This window comes from Leptodactylus fuscus, chromosome 4 (genome assembly GCF_031893055.1).
Source record: "Leptodactylus fuscus isolate aLepFus1 chromosome 4, aLepFus1.hap2, whole genome shotgun sequence".
Classification (NCBI taxonomy): domain Eukaryota; kingdom Metazoa; phylum Chordata; class Amphibia; order Anura; family Leptodactylidae; genus Leptodactylus; species Leptodactylus fuscus.
Window position 1 is genome coordinate 125919311 of NC_134268.1, and position 20720 is coordinate 125940030.

General features: G+C 45.4%; 1 protein-coding gene across 1 annotated transcript in view; it reads left to right on the top strand.

The window, feature by feature from the left end:
- Window positions 1-20720, top strand: part of MOCOS (molybdenum cofactor sulfurase) — a 177568-nt gene that overhangs the window by 41842 nt on the left and 115006 nt on the right. Inside the window, exons 2-3 of the mRNA XM_075271000.1 lie at window positions 194-283; window positions 12091-12157. Coding sequence (XP_075127101.1) covers window positions 194-283; window positions 12091-12157 — 157 coding nt within the window. The remainder of the gene's footprint in view (window positions 1-193; window positions 284-12090; window positions 12158-20720) is intronic.

A 20720-nucleotide genomic window follows, 5' to 3' on the forward strand; every position in this document is an offset into this window, starting at 1 on the left:
GGCATAGCTTAATACAAAAATATATGCCAAGTATGCAACATTTGTTTCCTTTAAAAGTTGGGGTGTAATACTAAGCATTGGGGTCACAACAGTGTGAATTGTGGGGGCCCACTTATGGAAACTTTGCACTATATTGCCTATACGTAATTATCCAAGAAACAGTAGTTTAAAATATTTTTATCTTCTTTTTCAGGTGTGACTTACCTTGATAACATTGGGACAGCATTATTTCCCGAATGTCTTCTTCAAACATTCACGGCTGATTTGTCCAAAAATGTCTATGGTGAGGATAAGTACTTCTGTATTTTCCACTATTATCAGAACACTTCAGTCATTTCTTAAATGAGTTACTGTTAATGGATAACAATGATGTAGTTACTAGAGATGAGCGAGTAGTGAAATATTCAATATTCGTTTCGAGTAGACCCTCAATATTCGACTATTCGACCGAATATCGAATCCCATTATACAGGTAGTCTATGGGGAAAAAATGCTTGTTTCAGGGGAAACCACAATTCGACCAAGTTCACAATGACACCCCAGGAAATGATACCAACACCTCTGGAATGCAACTGGGACAGCAGGGGAAGAATGCCTGGGTGCAACTAACACGCCCAAGTCCCAGGATTACCCCACTATCACAGCCTATCAACTAGACACTTTCCAAACTCAATAGCACCTCTATGAAAGTGTGAAAATACTTGGAAACCTTATTTCCTCCCCAATAGTATGGACAGAAACACAAATTTAAAGCTAAAGAGACATTAGCATGCACCCCATTAAATCACGTTGCCCATGACAACCACAGATGGCATAGGCAATGAGAAATCCAACAGCCCCCACCCTTAACTGTCATTGTGTATGTGTGTGTGTGTGTGTGTGTGTGTGTGTGTGATGTGGTAAGACCTTCAAAAATTCACTTTTCTGGCCCTTAATCTGAGCCCTTCCAAATTAAGTTAGGAGTCCCATAAACTGAGCTACCAGCAGAGATTGAGGCCCTTGAGGAGTCTTGAACCTTTTACCAGCAGAGTTTTAGGCCCTTTAAGTTAGTTCAACCTTGCACCAGCAGAGTTTTTTGCCCTTTGGGTGAGTTGAGCCTTGCACCGGCAGAATGTTAGCCCCTTTAAAATTGTTAGCCCCTAAAATGGTGGTTCCAAAACCATCACTCTCATTGTGTGGGATTGATGCAGTGGATTGGACTGAGGACCCAGACATTGACCTTGATTTTGATTGTGAAAGTGATAACATTTTGGCATTAAATCCTGGGGGTAACTTTTATTTAGAGGACCACAACCACTACTACCTGTAATGGTCCTCTAATATCGGACTCTACATTACCTCTGCAGAGTTCTGATCAGGTGTTAATAGTCCAAACAACATGCTCCAGTACTATAGATGTAAATCAGAAACCACTTTCCCTTCCGACACCAGCTTTAACCAAGGTTCATTATCATCCAGCTGAGATGGGGCCACTAAAGGAAACCTTGCCTTCCAAGGCATGTTCTGTAGCTGCGACTGAGCCAAATCTAAACACAGAGTCGTTTGTAACTGAACAAAATTCAAAGTGTCAAAAGACTTGAGATTGTTGAAAGTAATGGGATCCAGAATGAGGAGTTCATCACAAGGCTGACAGACCCAACTCCAAATGCTGCAGCAAAAGCAACCAACAGTCAGACTAATATTGTCTCTGCTTCAAATAAGGCACAAGATTCTTTGGAACCAGAACAGGAAAAGTCAGTGATTGTCATTGCAGCAGTGCCTAGACCATCTTTCAGAGTAGTTCATTCAGAGATTGAATTGGAGAAAAATAAGAACATTTACTGTGATCGATTCTTCATACACATTAGTGGACATGGACAACCTAACGTACAAGATCCTCATGTTGAGCTGGCCTCATTACTGAACAAGATCAACCAGAATAATCAGGGCTGGAAACAGCCATCAGATCTTACCGAAAGGAATCACCCTCGGTTTGGAAAGAAACCATCTAAACGTTGCACCTTTAATTGACTTGAGCATTGCACCAGCAGAATGTTAGGCCCTTTGGGTGAGTTGAGCCTTTAACCAGCAGAATTTTCGGCTCTTTTGGTGAGTTGACCTACTAACCAGCATAGTTTTTGGCCCTTTGGGTGAGTTGACCCTCTAACCAGCATAGTTTTTGTCCCTTTGGGTGGATTGAGCCTCTAACCAGCATAGTTTTTGGCCCTTTGGGTGGATTGAGCCTCTAACCAGCATAGTTTTTGGCCCTTTTGGTGAGTTGAGCCTCTAACCAGAATAGTTTTTGGCTCTTTGGGTGAGTTGAGCCTCTAACCAGCAGTGTTTTTAGTTTTTGGCCCTTGGGGTGAGGAGCCTTTAACCAGCAGTGTTTTAGGCCCTTTTGGTGAATTGAGCCTTTAACCAGCAGAGTTTTAGTTTTTGGCCCTTGGGACTAAGCCCTAAAACATTATTTGTCAGGCCCTTGGGGTGAGCCCTAAAACATTAATTTTCAGGCCCTTGGGGTGAGTCCTAAAATATGAGGCCGGGTTCACACGGAGTTACGTGCCGCGAGATTTGGCACGTAGACGCCGCGTGACCCTTTGCGTGCCGTACACGCTCCCATTCATTTCAATGGGAGCGGGGAGCGTATGCGCCGCGCTAGTTTGCGGCCGTGCATTTATTCACGGCCGCAAACTAGCGCGGCGCATACGCTCCCCGCTCCCATTGAAATGAATGGGAGCGTGTACGGCACGCAAAGGGTCACGCGGCGTCTACGTGCCAAATCTCGCGGCACGTAACTCCGTGTGAACCCGGCCTTAATGTGTTTTTTTTTAAAATCATTTTTTAACAGTGATGGTGGTGGTGTTGAAGGAGGAGGAGGACGAGGAACTTGTGACCTGGCACAGAGACATGGAACTGTGTGTCATCAGTCCTGTTGACGGGACATGCTTGTTGCGGGTCCACAATATCTGCTATCCACTCTAACATAGGTTCCTGGTTCTCAGGCCTCGTCAGCAGGGTACCCTGCACCCTTCTTGACGTTGTGGCACTGCTGGCTGCCCCTCTCCAGTAGCTAATTGGATCCGCAGTCGAGCTACTGTGGCCTGGATCCCCAGCTGGATTTCCACATCCCCGTCCTCGTCCCCTTGTGCTAATGACGAGGGGCACTTCTGTCTGCCCCTCTCCAGTAGCTGGACTGTGGCCTGGATCCCTAGCTGGATTTCCACATCCCCGTCCTCATCCCCGTCCCTTTATGCTACCCTGACGCATTGTCAGATGTGTACAGGTGACAGTACGAAGCTTTATTCTTTTAAGCTTTTGTGAAGCTTTGGCAGGTTCAGTGTATGTACACTGTTCCTGCAGTGTAGCTCTGAAAAGTGCTGTGGTTTAAGAATTATCCTGCCTAGCAGAAGCTAAAATCTCTTTCTCTGACCCTGATCACAATATCTCTCCCTATCTCACCAAAACCGCATGTGACACGAATATGGCTGCCACTATTCTAATAAATCTGATCTAAATCACCTGATTTAGCCAGCCAATGACTTTTTCCTATTTTTTTCTATGCCTACGTTTTCCTGCTTCCTGTCCCAGCTTCCCTGCACAGTTATTGGCGCAAAAAAAGCACCAGGGAAGGTGGGAGGGGATACGAATTTTTACTGCGTTTACCGCGTAGTATTCATTCAGAATCGAATATGTCGAATAGCCCGATATTCGATTGAATACCTACTCAATCGAACAGTATTCGCTCATCTCTAGTAGTTACTAAAGTTTTCAGTAGCATTTTCTTTTAATGAGAACTGATTAATGTAAATATAATTTGCAGCTGATATAATAGCTTTCCTGACGTATTGTCTGTCTTAGGATTTATATCGATACTTTTGAGAATATCTGCTTTCTAATTGAAAAACTTCCACACTGTGAATCTGAAGCTATGTTGCTGTATAATTCATTTATTTAAGGTTTTTTTTGTTTTAGTGTTGTTAATAAAATACAGTATATAGTTTAGCCCGGAATAATCTGAAGAAAAAAAATCTTGTAATTTTATGGGTTGTTTTTTCCATTCTGGTAACCAAATACCTAGTATGACGAAGTGTCGTTGTAACATCTTTGCCTGTTTAGGCCTGGTCACCGCTTTAGGTGGCGTGATCATTTGCATCGGTTGTTGTAACACAGCTGAGGATCTCTTGCTGTGTGTCAGTTCAGCCAGTGCTTTTGTTCCTTTGGCTTCTAGGGAGTTAACTTAGTACTTTTGATTGACATTCCTCCTAGCCAATAAAGTGTAGGATAGATTCCATTAAATATCTTCCCAGCCCACTGCATAATGCTTGCTATTGCCCTGTGCATGCTGGCTCTGTAATATTGCTCTTTGTATTTATATTTCTTACCATTGGCTTTTCTTCTGACTACTCTATAGGATTCCAACTCTTTACCTTGCTGCTCAACTGGATCTGACCCCTTGGCCAGTTGATCTCCCGTTTGTTATTTGTCTTGTCTACATTCTGTGTTATGACTTTTATCATAGGAAGGGACAGTCGCCTAGATGTCCCCTACTGCCTAGGGTAGGTGAGGCAAATAGCCAGGGACTTGGGAACGGGTTCAGTCTTAGGTCTCACTGTCTTGTCATTCCCTTCCTCCCAGGTTTCACCAGGAGGTACTGGGGAATTGCACATTCATCAATTCCCATACAGTCATTGCATGTGTGCATGCAAAAAAGTGTTCACCCAATATATAGTCTAGCCTGCACTAATCTGAAAAAAAGAATTGTTATTTTAAGTCAAATTTTCTTATAATACTTGCCAGTTCTAACAATAAGAATGTAGGTGGCAAGAGTAACACTGCTCCTACTTTTGGTGACACTGCTAGAAGCCACAAGATTATTTTACTTCCTGAGAATGAAGATGAAGTCTTTGATTATTTCCAACACTGGAAATAACTAAAATATTGGTGACCAGTGTTGGAGTGCTGGACATATCGGCGCCGTTAGTTTCTACACCAATTTTTGCCCACCATCAGAAGGGTGTTCCTGACAGTCTAGCTGGGCTAAGAGAAACGCTCCTCCTGACACTCTTTGCAGACCCCTGAGTATAATGATCAGAGGCCCAGGAGAAGTAAAAAACATAAAAAACTGTGTTACTTACCTCTCCAGACTCCGCGCAGGCTTTGGCCTAGTTGTCTGACGTCTCTGACGTCCCATGACCCCGACCTACCTCCCGGGTAATGTGACGTCCGACGTCATTGAAGAAGGTCAATGGCGGAGGCCGACAGCGTAATAGCCAGGGTACAGGTAAATAACAGTAGTTTTTTATGTTTTTATTCTCCCGGGTCTCTGATTATTATACTCTGGAGTCTGAAAAGACCCCAGAGTATAATAATTGTTTATGGATGTCCACAGTGGAGCATAATACTGAGTGCAGGGGCCACAAAGGGACATAATACTGTGTGCAGGGGCCACTGAGGGACATAATACTGTGTGCAGGGGCCACTGAGGGACATAATACTGTGTGCAGGGGCCACTATGGGGCATAATACTGTGTTCAGGAGCCACTAAGGGACATAATACTGTGTGGAGGGGCCACTAAGGGACATAATAGAGTGTGCAGGAATACGGAGGAGGGGTTCGGTCGAGGTCTTCGGCGTCGGGGGGGGGGGGCATGTCAAAAGTTTGCCACGGGGCCCCGCCATTCCTAGTTACGCCACTGTGGGTAGAGAACGGTGCTGAAACTGATGGCACCGATATCTCCGGCATAGGAGCAAATAATGGGAAAGCAGAGAGTGTGGTGAATTCAGCGTACGTTCTAGCAGTGTGTAAAAATATATGCATTTGAATCAGAGTACATCAGAGACAATAGTTTGGTCTCATAAGTTAAAGAGTCAAGGAATCACAACTCTAATGTGGAACCTTCCAGAGTAGCATTGAATTTGGGTGAGAGAGAAACTTTAATAGAACAGGACTGTCAATAGGTCCCTAATGTCCAATACCATAGCTCACCAAATAATGATTTGAATTAGATTCAGCATTTGTTTATTCACTAATTGTCAGAAATAAAATATTAACACTTGTATTTTTTAAAGCATTTGCAGCATGTTTTTCCATACCTAAAACATTTGTGTACAGTGAACAGAGCCTTACCTGTACATATTGTCAGGGTCTGGGGTTGCTAGGTGGGGTGGCATAAACACAAAAGTCCAGTTTCTTTAGCCCAAACAAAGGTAGTTTATTTTCACTCAAAACAAAACGGTGCAGCAACAAAAGGAAAAACCCCAAAGTGTGGACTGGAGGGGGGTGGAATGACAGGTCCCACTACCAACCTACCTGTCATTCCTAAAAATCCAGCCCAATACTGAGCATTTACCAAAATGCTCAGCAGACGAAAGTTGTCTGCTAAGAACAAACATTCCTTCTGGAGTTTCTCATCTCACCCACCTTAATAGTTTGCCAGCCATCGGCTTACAATATATAAATGGTACCCTTCATAGTTGCTTCTTCCACTTCTGTCAGTTCCAACCTCATAGTTGCCTGTATAAGAGGGGGAAGGATGGAGAGAGGATTAGGGACCAGGAACCTGACAGTGCTAATGTTACTGGGACACACTTCTGTCTTGCCTCCTGTATTGGTGGGCCGGTGCACAATATGGTTCTCACATGGCCATAACCAGTGCTGTATTCCTGTGGCCAATGAACTGCTTACCTGGTTAGCCCTCTCAGTGTAACTGTCTAGCAACACTGCCTCTCTCTCAGGTCACCTACTGGAGCTCATTGGTGGAGAAAGAAAGATACACACTAGAGATACCCAAATCTTTGCTGCTTCACAGGGGATACCTCAACCAAGCCATCCTAAAAAGAAAATTCTGCATGAAAACAATGAAGTTTGTGATTTCCATTCTCTAACAAGGAGATTTCAAGGGCAGTTGAGACCTAAGGGGCACATCCCTATTCTTCCTCCTCACAGGAAATAACTAAAAATTGCAGTGGTCATTGCAGGTCAGCTGAGGACACCTCCAATTTAACGCACTTCCATTCGAGTTAATGTCAGCATCCTACGTATTCACGAAGGTGGTATCTGTGGTAGCTGTGTCTCTGAGAATCCAAGGGACCATGATTGTTCCTTATCTGAACTACTACCTGTTAAAAGCCTTTTCAAAAGAAGGCCTACTGCAGCATCCATCCACCACGGTAAAATTTCTTCAACAGTTGGGTTGGATTATAAATTGGGAAACTTAAGGCTTTATTTTCGGTAGATCCTCACATATCTTTCCATCCAGATAGAGTACAATTAAGGTTTATGCTGGGGTTCCTCCCTAAGGTACCTTCATATTATCATATATAACTTGAACCAAGTTTTCTATGCCAGTCCGTCAAACCTAGAAGAAGTTAAAATTCACTACCTGGATGTTGCCAGATGTCTCAAAATTTGTATTCAGAGATCTCTGCCTTGGTCAGAGAACCTCTTTTGGTCTTTTGCTGGGAAGAATAAAGGGCTCAAGGCTTTTATGACCTCCTCGCTGGATTAAGGAAGCCATAAACTTGGCTTTTACTTCATAAGGGTTACACTCCTCTGATGTTATGGTTTGGGGATCCCTGACCACGGACTGATAACTTCTCAGTACGGTACAGGAAAAACATATATAAAAACCAACAATAATAAGTACGAGCAGTTTGGACTTCTAGTGTGGATCCTCCTACACCCTGCCTCGCACAACTAGAAGTAGCCGTGGGCCCGACTAACTTGCCTGAAGGGGCACGAGCACAGCCGGAGAAGTAGCTAACCTGCAAAGGGAAATAGAGCCCCTGTCTAGTTTCACGTTTACGAAGGAGAGGCAGATACAGAACAAGCCCCCCACGGATGTCCAGACTTGGACTAACGGTGAACGTGAGTACACAAAAGCATAGGAAGAGAATAAACGTGAAACAGAATAACTGAACTAAGCAAGGGATAGGGAAAAACAGAACTTAGGATCACACACAAAAAACCCCTACCAAAATTCCAAACTTCCAAACAGAAAAATACCTAGGGCTCACTGCGCCCGGAACACTATGTCTGGATACAAGCTCAATACTTAGCGAACCAGTCCTGTGTGAACAGGAGCAAGAAACTGGATGGGCCAGGATGCAGATGGAGCAGCTTCAGACAACAGAAATTCACTGAGAACAGGAACAGACGTTTAAGACCGGCATCAGGTAGCATGTACAACAGCCTTATATACTGAAGAGAAGGCCTCGCCCATGGCCTGTAAAGTATTCAGCACTGCAGAGAACTTAACCCCTTCAGAGGCCAAGACACACCAGGCACTGATCCACCAGGCCACTCACCACGTGAACCACACCCGAGTGCCAGAGCAGAAACTGCATGTCTGGTGTGAACATTCCCCTGCCGTGCATCAGGTGATTCACGCGCTGAATGCCGTCCGGACACTCTGCGCCTGAACCTAAAAGGCCGAGACTGCTGAGACCGGTCATAACATCTGAGTTTGTTCCGGCTCATTCTACAAGAGCCGTTTCCACCTCTTGGGCGGAAATTAACTCCATTCCTTTGGAAAAAATCTGTTCTGCAGCTTCTTGGAGCTCTCGCCATACCTTTGTAAATTATTATAGATTTAACACCTGGGGTGTAACATCTCTGCCTGTTCGGGTCACTGCCCCACCCTCTGCTTGCATACTGCGGTCCAGGAGGCGTGTGCAGTTTAATTCCTTGCTTAGAGTTTTTGGTTGCACTGTGCGAACACGGCTCTAGTTCTGTAATTGAATTTCCACCACACTCGTCTTCTGCTCTTGTTTCTCTCTGTTCCTCTAATAGTTAAGTTTAGCCTTGCCCTGTGATTGACAGCGTATCCGCCTATCAACTTCAGGGCAGGTTCTTCCTCCCTTATTTATTCTCGGCTCACATTCACATTGGTGCTTGCTATTGCCTTGTGTATGCTGGCTTTTCTCTCGACATTATTTCTTGTATTCTGATTCTTGACCTCTGGCTTTCCCTATTGACTACTCTTTTGGATATCAATTGACACTCCATTGCTCAACTGTTACTGACCCTTGGCTAGCTGACTTCCGTTTGTTGTTGTTTGTCTTGCCTGCATTTTGTGTTTCACGTATATAGGAAGGGTCCGTCTCCAAGTTGCCGCCTATTACATAGGATAGGACTATGCAAGCAGGAAGGGACAATGGGGGGCTTCAGCTTAGGGCTCACTGTCTCTTGTGCCCCTTCCTCCAGGGTTCATCTATGCACTGGGGAACCGCTGTCCTAGCAATTCCTAAAATGGGGCCACTACTTTTGGTCATTACATTTAACAATCTATTCTTCAAGAGGGCCCTTCCTAGGGTTTCTTCTTGCTAGATCCCCAGTGTTGTGCTGCTGGTGGGAGAAAAGAGACGTGTCGATTATGATGGTAATCTGCTTTCTTTATAATTACACGTTTTTAGGTTGGTATTTCCTTTCTTATATTGAGGAAGGGGACGGTTTAATGCTTAACCATTTATTTGTTCATTAAAAATTCCATTCTGTCCTACCAGCACACAGGAGCAGAAATACCCCAGTATTGTGCTGCTGTTGAATCCCCACTCCGCCCCTATCGCAAACTTCCTGTGATGTCATGCTATTGCTTGTAGTCTGTCCATCCGTAATGGCATTGCAGAGAGACAAGAAACATTGTCTTCCCAATCTATGTTTTCAAGATTTCTGCTAAACTACTCGCAGATGAAAAATATCATGCATGTTTTGTTCATGGTTTTCTGGTTTGTGTCCATTTAACACAATGCCAACAAGGAAAGACATCTACAACAATGTCCTATGGACAGACAAGATTGGAGTAGAAATGTTTGGACAAAATGCACAGCGCAGTGTTTGATGGAAACCAAACACTGCATATGCACACAATGGTGGAGGGGTGATGATTTGGGCTGGACACGTTGTGTTTTGTAATGGAATAAAGCTGTGTATGCAACACTTTTTATAGGTTTAATTTATACAGCGCTCACTGTGTGGACAAAATGATATGCTACCTATATTCTGCAGATGCGTGGACTCAGCAATTATGGAAGTTGCTCAGCTCCTTTTGCCATCATGTTTAAAATTTGATATTGAGGGTCCATTCACACGGAGTAAATGTGCACTCATTTTAGCAAAATACGGCTCCGTTCCACGGAGTAACGCGCCGCTCATTCTGACACGTAAACACGTGTCAGAGTGAGGACAGTAAAACAGAATCCCATTGACTTCAATGGGTTCAGTCTTACGCACGCTACCCATTGAACTCAATGGGAGGCTTTTTTACCTATTGCTTTCAATGTGATACACGCGTATAACATTGAAAGCAATAGGTAAAAAAACCTCCCATTGAGTTCAATGGGTAGTACGCGTAAGACGTCATACATTGAAGTCAATGGGATCTGTTTTCAAGCGCCTCACTCTGACACGTATTTACGTGTCAGAATGAGCGGCACGTTACTCTGTGGGAACGGAGCCCAAACATGTAAAAAAAAATACACATGTAAAAATAAGACTCCCATTGACTTCAATTACATTTTATTACACGTGTAAAAAACACGTCAAAATACACGTCATGAATGTCATTGAAGTCAATGGAAGTCTTATTTTTAAACGTATATTCTTTAAACATGTATTTTGCCAAAATGAGTGCGCGTTTACTCCGTGTGAATGGACCCTAATAGTACAGCCCAGTGAATAATACTAAATAATATACCTGATCCTGTGTCTCTGATTAATTTTGCAGAACTCATGTGGGACCCATCTCTTCTAAACCACATACATGTTTTTGTATGTGTGGATAGTAACATAGTGAAAATAATTTATGTATGTATCCAATTTTACTGCCGAGAAAATCAACTTTAAGGGCGCATTCACACAGAGTAACGCGGCTCTGATTCTGGCACAATAACTCGTGTAAGAATCAGCACTGCAAAACAGAATCCCATTGAGTTCAATGGGTTCTGTTTAACGCGCGTACCACATTGAAATAAATGGGTTAAAAAGCCTCCCATTGATTTCAAAGTGTTACGTGTGTTAAACTGAACTCAATGGGATTCTGTTTTGCATTGCTGATTCTTACACGAGTTATCGTGCCAGAATCAGCGCCGTGTTACTCCATGTGAATGCCCCCTCAATCTGTATGCAAATGAGCTGTCTGCTGCACCTGAGAGTCATGTTGTACAACCACAGTCAAAAATAGGTTCTTTGGCACATGAGGCCATGTCCCAAGTGCACTGACCAGATCATTTGTATACAGATTAAAAGTTGATTTTCTCTGCAGCAAGAATGGGCTTTGACACAAAAAAGTAATTATCCCTACAACAGAATATAAGTATTTTGAAAATTACTTAGCTGCTTGCAGACTCCCTTTAAAGTATAGCATTGGTTTCATCAAATGTAATGGAGAAGGAACCATGAAAAATAGTTATAAAAAAAAATAGAATTTTTTTTTTAGCACTTTGTTGTTTTAGTTTTTTGACATTCTTCAAACATGACATTCTATACAATAGACACAAGTAGTCTACCAGTGGAGATTCACGCTTAGCTAAAGGGGTTGTGCAGCCATATAAAATGTTTTAAAAACTAATACTCACTTTATCAATTCTATGGCATTCTTGTTCTGACACATATCAATGCAGGCATGGAGAGGCTGCATACGGAAATCGGCGGTTTGCTTTAAAAACCCGTTGAAACGAATGGGTTTTAAAGCTGACCGCCGGCAGGCCGTCCCCTTTCCAATTTCTCTGGGTTTTAAGACGGAAACCCCTGGGCGGACAGTGGTAGTAGTGTGAACAGTACACCCCCTCATGAAACCATATTTCGTAACGTACACAAAAGTCTTGCATAAAGGATTTTTTATCCACAAAAAACAAACAAACAGACACAGCGGATTGGGTGTAAATGGACATGACTGTCACCATTGTAGTGTGAACGACACCTTTTAAGTCATCAGCTATTTTGTTTGGGTAAAGTTATATGGGTTCAAAGGACAGTAAAGATATAGAGTGTGAACAGTAAGAGATTATTGCTGAAATTGTATTGTGGTAAATTATAGATTGTGTAATTTTTTATTGAATTAATTATTGATTAATAGAAGAAAATGAAATAACACTTACTCTTTTACATTACAGGAAATCCACACAGCAGCAATTTAAGCAGCAGAATGACTCATGATACAATTGAACAGGTTAGATATAGGTAAGATAATGGAAGGTTGCAATTGTTTGTACCAGTACGACTTTTGCGCATAGATTTACTTCTAGCAACCTATAATAACCTTGTCATGACCAGTATTTTATTATTTAAAAATGGTGTTCACCAGGTAAATTTATTGAAAACGGAAAAATCTATTTTTAACCTTCGTAGTATGGATATTGGTTTTTGACAGGGCAGAAAATTGAATTGCTTACCTGTTCTATCTATTGCTTGTTAAATCAGTATCTCTATATCTATATGACATGGATCCTTAACCCCTTCCGGCTATGGGAATTTTTCAATTTTCATTTTTGAGTCCCTCCCTTCCAAACCCCATAGCTTTTTGATTTTTCTGCTGTCAGAGCCATATGAGGTCTTACTGTTTGTGGGACAAATTGTTCTTCATGATGCTACCATTAATTATTCTGCACAATATACTGGGATGCTGGAAAAAATTCAGATTGGGATGGATTTGAAGAAAACTGCATTCGCATAGTTTTTACACCATTCGCTGTGCAGCCAAAATGACATGTCACATGTAGAGATGAGCGAACAGTAAAATATTCAATATTCGTTTCGAATACTCCCTCAATATTCGACTATTCGAACGAATATTAAACCCCATTATAATCTATGGGGAAAAAGGCTTCGTTTCAGGGGATCCCACCATTCGACTCAGGAGAGTCACCAAGTCCACTATGACACCCCAGGAAATGATGCCAACACCCTGGAATGCAACTGGGACAGCAGGAGAAGCATGCCTGGGGGCATCTAACATGCCCAAGTCACTGTATTACGTCGCGATCCCTATCAGCTTGCGATATGCAGGAGCTGACTTTTTCCCATAGGAATGCATTGACCAGCGTTGATTGGCCGAATGCCATACAGAGTACAGCATTCAGCCAATCAATGCTGATTCTGCCGGAGGCTCATCTGTGAGGAGGCAGAGTCTAAGATCGGACCAGAATAGAGACTGCTGTGGCCCGATCTTAGACCCTGCCTCCTCCGGAAGAACCAGCGTTGATTGGCCGAATGCTGTACTCTGTATGGCATTCAGCCATATGCCGAGATGTAGCAGAGCCGGCCGTGCGCTCAGCTTGGCTACACTAAAGATGCAGCCGAGCTCAGCGCACGGCCAGCACTGCTACACCGGAGATGAAACAGAGCTGGCCGTGCGCTCAGCTTGGCTACACCGGAGATGCAACCGAGCTCAGCGCGTGGCCAGCACTGCTACACCGGAGATGAAGCAGAGCTGGCCGTGCACTCAGCTCGGCTACACCAGAGATGCAGCAGAGCTCAGCACACGCCCAGCACTGCTACACCAGAGATGATGCAGAGCTGGCCATGCACTCAGCTCAGCTACACCGGAGATCGAGCTCAGTGAACAGCCTGCTCTGCTAAACCGGAGATGAAGCAGACCTGGCCATGTGCTGAGCTCTGCTACACCGGAGATGTAGCAGAGCTGAGTGTGCGCTGAACTCTGCTACACCTGAGAAGTAGCAGAGCTGAGAATGCGCTGAACCCTGCTGCACACTCAGCTCTGCTGCATCAGAGATGTAGCAGAGCTGAGTGTGCGCTGAACCCTGCTACATCTGAAATCGGACCACAATGGAAACTGCTGTGGACCGATCTTAGACTCTGCCTGCTCCAGCAGAACCAGCGTTGATTGGCCGAATGCTGTACTCTGTATGGCATTCGGCCAATCAACGCTGGTCAATGCATTCCTATGGAAAAAAAAGTCAGCTCCCGCATATCGCAAGCTGACAGGGATCCCGACCAGATAGAGCCCCAAAGAGCTGGGTGATTAACATTCCCTCCTAAATAAAGGTAATCCCTAGCTAACCCTGCCAGTACATCTATCCCTGTCTCATACATACACATGGATCACATGCATGTGCACACACACACATACATATACACGGACCATACACACCTGCATGCACACACGCATACATACACATGGATCAAACACATGTACACGCACGCATGCACTGACAAAACATGTCTGGTATCTTTAGTGGCTGCTTGCACACTGCAGTATTTTTCACAGGCCTCCGGGCCATGCATTTGGCGGTTCCGTAAACTTCTTTATGCATAAATCTGTGCTTACGCAATCCCTTTCTGCAAACAAAATACTCACCGGCCACTTTATTAGGTACACCATGCTAGTAACGGGTTGGACCCCCTTTTGCCTTCAGAACTGCCTCAATTCTTCGTGGCATAGATTCAACAAGGTGCTGGAAGCATTCCTCAGAGATTTTGGTCCATATTGACATGATGGCATCACACAGTTGCCGCAGATTTGTCGGCTGCACATCCATGATGCGAATCTCCCGTTCCACCACATCCCAAAGATGCTCTATTGGATTGAGATCTGGTGACTGTGGAGGCCATTGGAGTACAGTGAACTCATTGTCATGTTCAAGAAACCAGTCTGAGATGATTCCAGCTTTATGACATGGCGCATTATCCTGCTGAAAGTAGCCATCAGATGTTGGGTACATTGTGGTCATAAAGGGATGGACATGGTCAGCAACAATACTCAGGTAGGCTTTGGCGTTGCAACGATGCTCAATTGGTACCAAGGGGCCCAAAGAGTGCCAAGAAAATATTCCCCACACCATGACACCACCACCACCAGCCTGAACCGTTGATACAAGGCAGGATGGATCCATGCTTTCATGTTGTTGACGCCAAATTCTGACCCTACCATCCGAATGTCGCATCAGAAATCAAGACTCATCAGACCAGGCAACGTTTTTCCAATCTTCAATTGTCCAATTTCGATGAGCTTGTGCAAATTGTAGCCTCAATTTCCTGTTCTTAGCTGAAAGGAGTGGCACCCGGTGTGGTCTTCTGCTGCTGTAGCCCATCTGCCTCAAAGCTCGACGTACTGTGCGTTCAGAGATGCTCTTCTGGCTACCTTGGTTGTAACGGGTGGCTATTTGAGTCACTGTTGCCTTTCTATCAGCTCGAACCAGTCTGGCCATTCTCCTCTGACCTCTGGCATCAACAACGCATTTCCGCCCACAGAACTGCCGCTCACTGGATGTTTTTTCTTTTTCGGACCATTCTCTGTAAACCCTAGAGATGGTTGTGCGTGAAAATCCCAGTAGATCAGCAGTTTCTGAAATACTCAGACCAGCCCTTCTGGCACCAACAACCATGCCACGTTCAAAGGCACTCAAATCACCTTTCTTCCCCATACTGATGCTCGGTTTGAACTGCAGGAGATTGTCTTGACCATGTCTACATGCCTAAATGCACTGAGTTGCCGCCATGTGATTGGCTGATTAGAAATTAAGTGTTAACGAGCAGTTGGACAGGTGTACCTAATAAAGTGGCCGGTGAGTGTATGCCTTCCATAAAACTGTAAATTGTGAGGAATTCAAACATTCCACTCATATATGTCATATATGGGAATTGAGATCTGCATTGGGATCTCATTGCTGAATAGCACTTTCAACAGCCCTGACCAATCCTGAAATATTGACATTAGTAGTAAGGACTTATTAAATATGCCCTCAGCTAGAAAAGTCCACTTTGAGAGAATATATAAATACGTGGGCGGTAGGGACATGGTTAATGCAATCATGAGGGCTTGTGGTGATGACCTAATTAAATTATGGTTTTCCATTATAGTCTATTAGTATTGAGAGATTTGTATTCAACTTTTGCTTTTCTGGCAGTATTTGTGTCATAAGTAAATTTTGTAATTGAAAACAAATTGAAAACTAACTGAAAATAAAATTGGGATTAGGATATATACACTACTCAAAAAAAATATAGGGAATACTCAAATAACACATCCTAGATCTGAATGAATTAAATATTCTCATTGAATACCTTATTCTGTACAAAGCTGAATGTGATTACAACAAAATCACACAAAAATCATCAATGGAAATCAAATTTATTAACCAATGGGTGCCTGGATTTAGAGACCCCCCAAAATTAAAGTGGAAAAGCACACTATGGGCTGATCCAACTTTGATGTAATGTCCTTAAAGCATGTCAAAATGAAGACAGTGTGTAGTGTGTGTGGACTCCACGTGCCTGAATGACCTCCCTACAATGGTGAACAACGAGGACACTGACCCGACCTGGACAGGGGAGATGTCAAGCGGGGAACGCAGTGTAGATGTGGAGGGAAGTGCAGCACCAAAGAGGGTGGCTAGAGGCAGAGGCATGTACAGAGGCAGAGGACAGCTGCTTCACCAAAGCCAGGCCACAGCCAGCAAGGCCCAAGATGTTCCCTATTTTAGCCAGCTTAGAAAAACTCCCCCATTGAGGCCACAGTCTTCGGTGGTGTGGATATTTTTCAATGTATGCGCGGAGGACAAATATAGTGCGGTTTGCACACTTTGCAACTCGAAACTGAGCAGGGGCTCTGAAAAGAGCAACCTTACAACCACTGCCATACGTCGTCATTTGGAATGCAAGCACTGGGCTCAGTGGGAGAGAGCAAACCCAGGACAATCGTCGATCAGTGTTGCCACCACTGCCTCTCCCACTGTTGCCAGTGCTGGCGCTGCAGTCCAGACCACCAGCCAGGACACCTCCACAACTGCCTCCACCACTTTGGGGACTTCTTCCTCATTCTCCCCTTTTCCTGCCTCAGCTCCTTCTCCTGCACCATCATGCGCTTCTCTTCCCAGCAACCCACCATCTCCCAGACATTTGAGCTCAGGCAAAAATACAGTTCTACCCACCCACATATACAAGCCTTAAATGGGCACATCTCGAAACTCCTGGCCCAGGAGATGTTGCCATTCCGGCTTGTGGAAACTCAGGCCTTCCGTGACCTGAATGGCTAGTGCGGCACCTCGCTATGCCATCCCTAGCCATCACTACTTCTCCCGGTGTGCCGTCCCCGCCTTGCACCAGCACGTGTCACACAACATCAGACGGGCCCTAAGTTCAGCGCTTTGCACAAATGTCCACTTGACCACCGACGCGTGGACAAGTGCATGCAGACAGGGACGCTACATTTCACTGACGGCACACTGGGTGAATGTAGTTGAGGCTGGGACCGGGTCACAAACTGGGGCGGTCTACCTCGTCTCCCCACCCAAGATTCCAGGCAGGGTTTACAACCACCCTCCCCCTACTCCTCCTCCTCCTCGGCCATAACATCAGCCCCAGCTGCGAGCTGGAAACGCTGCAGCACTGGCGTGGGGAGACGTCAGCAGGCCGTGCTGAAGCTCATCAGCTTGGGGGACATACAGCACACTGCCTCTGAGGTGAGGGATGCCCTCCTCAATGAGACGTCAATATGGTTTTCGCCGCTGCACCTGGGCCCAGGCAGCATGGTTGTGTCTGATAACGGCTGGAACCTGATAGCGCCTCTGGAGCTTGCCAACCTCCAACACGTTCCATGCTTGGCCCACGTTTTCAATTTAGTAGAGCAACAGTTTTTAAAAACGTACCCCAACATCCATGAGCCACTGGTGAAAGTGTGGTGCTTGTGCGCCCACTTTCGTAAGTCTACAGTAGCCGTTGCTAGCCTCAAAACACTCCAGCAACACCTCTATCATCCCGAATACCGGCTGTTGTGTGACGTCCCCACACGCTGGAACTTGACGTACCACATGTTGAGCAGAGTGTGTGAGCAGCAGAGACCCTTAATGGAGTACCATCTTCAAAACCTAAGGGTTCCTCAGAGTCAGCTCCTACAGTTTCTTAACCATGAGTGGCCATGGATGGCAGACATATGCGAGATCTTACGTGTCTTTGAGGAGTCCACCAAGAGGACCAAGAGCAAGAGCTCCTGTGATGACGCACTAGTGAGTGTAACAATCCCTCTCCTGTGTGTGATGCGAGAATCCCTCATCGCCATCAGGGATAACGCATTATACACTGAGGAGTCGGGCATAGGAGCAGAACCATCCCAGCAGGATAGTCAGTGCATACTCCTGTCTGCTTCACAGCGTATAATGACGGAGGAAGAGGAGGAGGAGGATGACGAACTGGCAGATGATCTCATTGTCACACAGGAGGCTAGCGGGGAAGTTCAGTGCATCCCCCATTGCTGCAGCATGGATGGGACGAAAGGGAGGAAAAGGAAGAGGAGGAAATGGAGAATGACCATTCCAGTGGGGGCAGCGAAGTCTTGCCAAGTAACACTCTGGCACACATGGCTGAATTTAATGTTGGGGTGCCCTGTAGAGCAACCAATACTGGATTTTTGCAATCCTCGACCCCCTGTATAAAAATAATATCTCGACTTTTACTCCGGTAGAGGGGAGTGCCAATCGCATTAATGATTGCCACAAGCAACTGGTGCAGAGTATGATGGAGATGTTTATATCAACTCTCGTTGGCGGCAGAGAGGAGAGTTCCTCCAAGAGGCTAACAACTGCAATCCGATTCACACCCACCAGGGGCACACTTTCCAAGGTCTGGGACACGTTAATGGCATCCCCTCACCAAACTACCGCCACTGAAAGGCCTAGTGTCACCAGGAGGGACAAGTATAGGCACATGTTGCGGGAGTACCTGGCCGACCACAGCCCTGTCCTCTCCAATCCCTCTGCGCCCTACACTTAATGGGTCTCCAAGCTGGATTTGTGGATGAAACTTGCGCTTTACGCCTTGGAGGTCCTTTCCTGCCCTGCCGCAAAATCACGGGCGCAAAATAACGTGGTGTATACGCTCCTAACTCCCATTGAAATGAATGGGAGCGTTTTGAGCGCGTCATCTGCCGACACGTGTATACGTGCCAGATCACGCGCAACGTTACATCGTGTGAACGCACCCTAAAGCCCAGTTAGGGCAGAAGACAGACACTGAACCAAAACGTCTGAGTCACTCCACAAACACTCTGTTCACATAGCAATGGAGAGTCATCGTATTTGCAAAACAATGTAAAGAGCAGAGGGTAAAGAATAATCCAGGCTGAAGTTTCATAAGCCCAGATAAGGAGCTGGAGTGCCAGGAGCAAATCAAATCAAACAAGCTTTATTGGCATGTCCGAATAGATATTTGGCATTGCCAAAGCTAGTAAAGTGGGGGGGGGAGTTGGAGTCGAGGGGGTGAGTGGTGGGTATGGGGGGTTGGGGTGGTTGATTTGGGGTATAACAGTCTGTGGAGTCTCATCTTCCTCTTAGTTGTTGACCGCTATATGGGAGGTGGGGTGGGGTGGGTGGTTTGGGGTATAACAGTCTGTGGAGTCTCATCTTCCTCTTAGTTGGTGACCGCTAAATGGGGGGTGGGGTGTTTTGGGGTATAACAGTCTGTGGAGTCTCATCTTCCTCTTGTTTGGTGGCAGCTGGACACGTACTGGGAAGCGATCTCCACAGTGACCTCTTCTTCTCCCAGTAGTATATAGAGTTTCCTCTTCTCGTCTGCAGATATGAAGTCTGGGATGTGGGCAGAGAGTCTTTGGTAGTAGACGGATCTCACAGCTGAGTATTTGGTCCAGTGTAGCAGGAAGTGGGTCTCGTATTCTAGGGCCCCCTGGTCACAGTGCTGGCACAGTCTGTTCTCCCGTGGCTTGTACGTTTGCCTGTGTCGCCCCGTCTCCATCTCCAGGTTGTGGGTGCTCAGTCTATACCGGCTCAGGGTCTGTCTGTGTTTGGGGTGGCGTATTCTCTCCAGGTAGGTGGCCATGGTGTAGTCCCTTTGTAGGGATTGGTACATGGTGAGTTTCTTGGAGTTATTTATTTCGTTTCTCCATTCTTCAATGTACCGCTCTCTGTTTGCCTCTGTGGTCGACTTTATTTTGGCCTTGGTTATCATCTGTTGGTGTTTTTGGTTTGGTGGTTGGCTGTTGTTTGGTTGGGGGGTGTCTGGTTTGCTCAGGTGGCTTAGCCAAGCTTGGTGGTGGTAGGAGTCGGGGTTGCTCCCCTGGATGTGTGCCTGGAAAGCTAGCGCTCTCTTCTGTATGGTGAGCCATAAAGGGGAGTCTGCCTAGCTCTGCCCTGCAGGCCATGTTGGAGGTGTTGTGATGGACATGGAGCAGGCATTTGCAGAACTCCAGGTGGAAGGTCTCTGTTGGGCTAGAGTACCATTTTGTCTGGTCTGGGTAGCAGTCTCCATTGTGGTCCGATCTCAGGTATAGCAGAGTTGACACAGCTCAGGTTCATAGATTGTAAGCCCTCGCAGGCAGGTCCCGATTGGCTGTGCTGTGAAGAAGGACGTCTCTGGCTAACTGTCAGAAACGCCCTTCTGACCATAGAAGAGCTATGGTACCTGGACCGTAAGCTCTTCACACCGGGCCCAGATCGGGAAAGCCGACAGTGTGCTGAAATCAGCGCACTGTCAGCTTTCCGGCAGTATATAGAACTGCCTGTCGGCAAAATAGTGAAAGGTCCTCTTTAAACAGCTCTTTGGGGCTCTATCTTGTGGCAGCCCAGTGGGGTAGCCCACTGTGCCAGTTGGTTATTGTTAGTATTATATCTACCTGTATATTTTGTGTATTGTATGTAGCCCCCAAATGTAAAGCACCATGGAATTAATGGTGCTATATAAATAAACAATAATAACAATAATAATAATAAAAATAATAATAATAATAGCAGAGCTGTTTGCTCAACACTGCTACATCTGCTACATCAACGCTGGC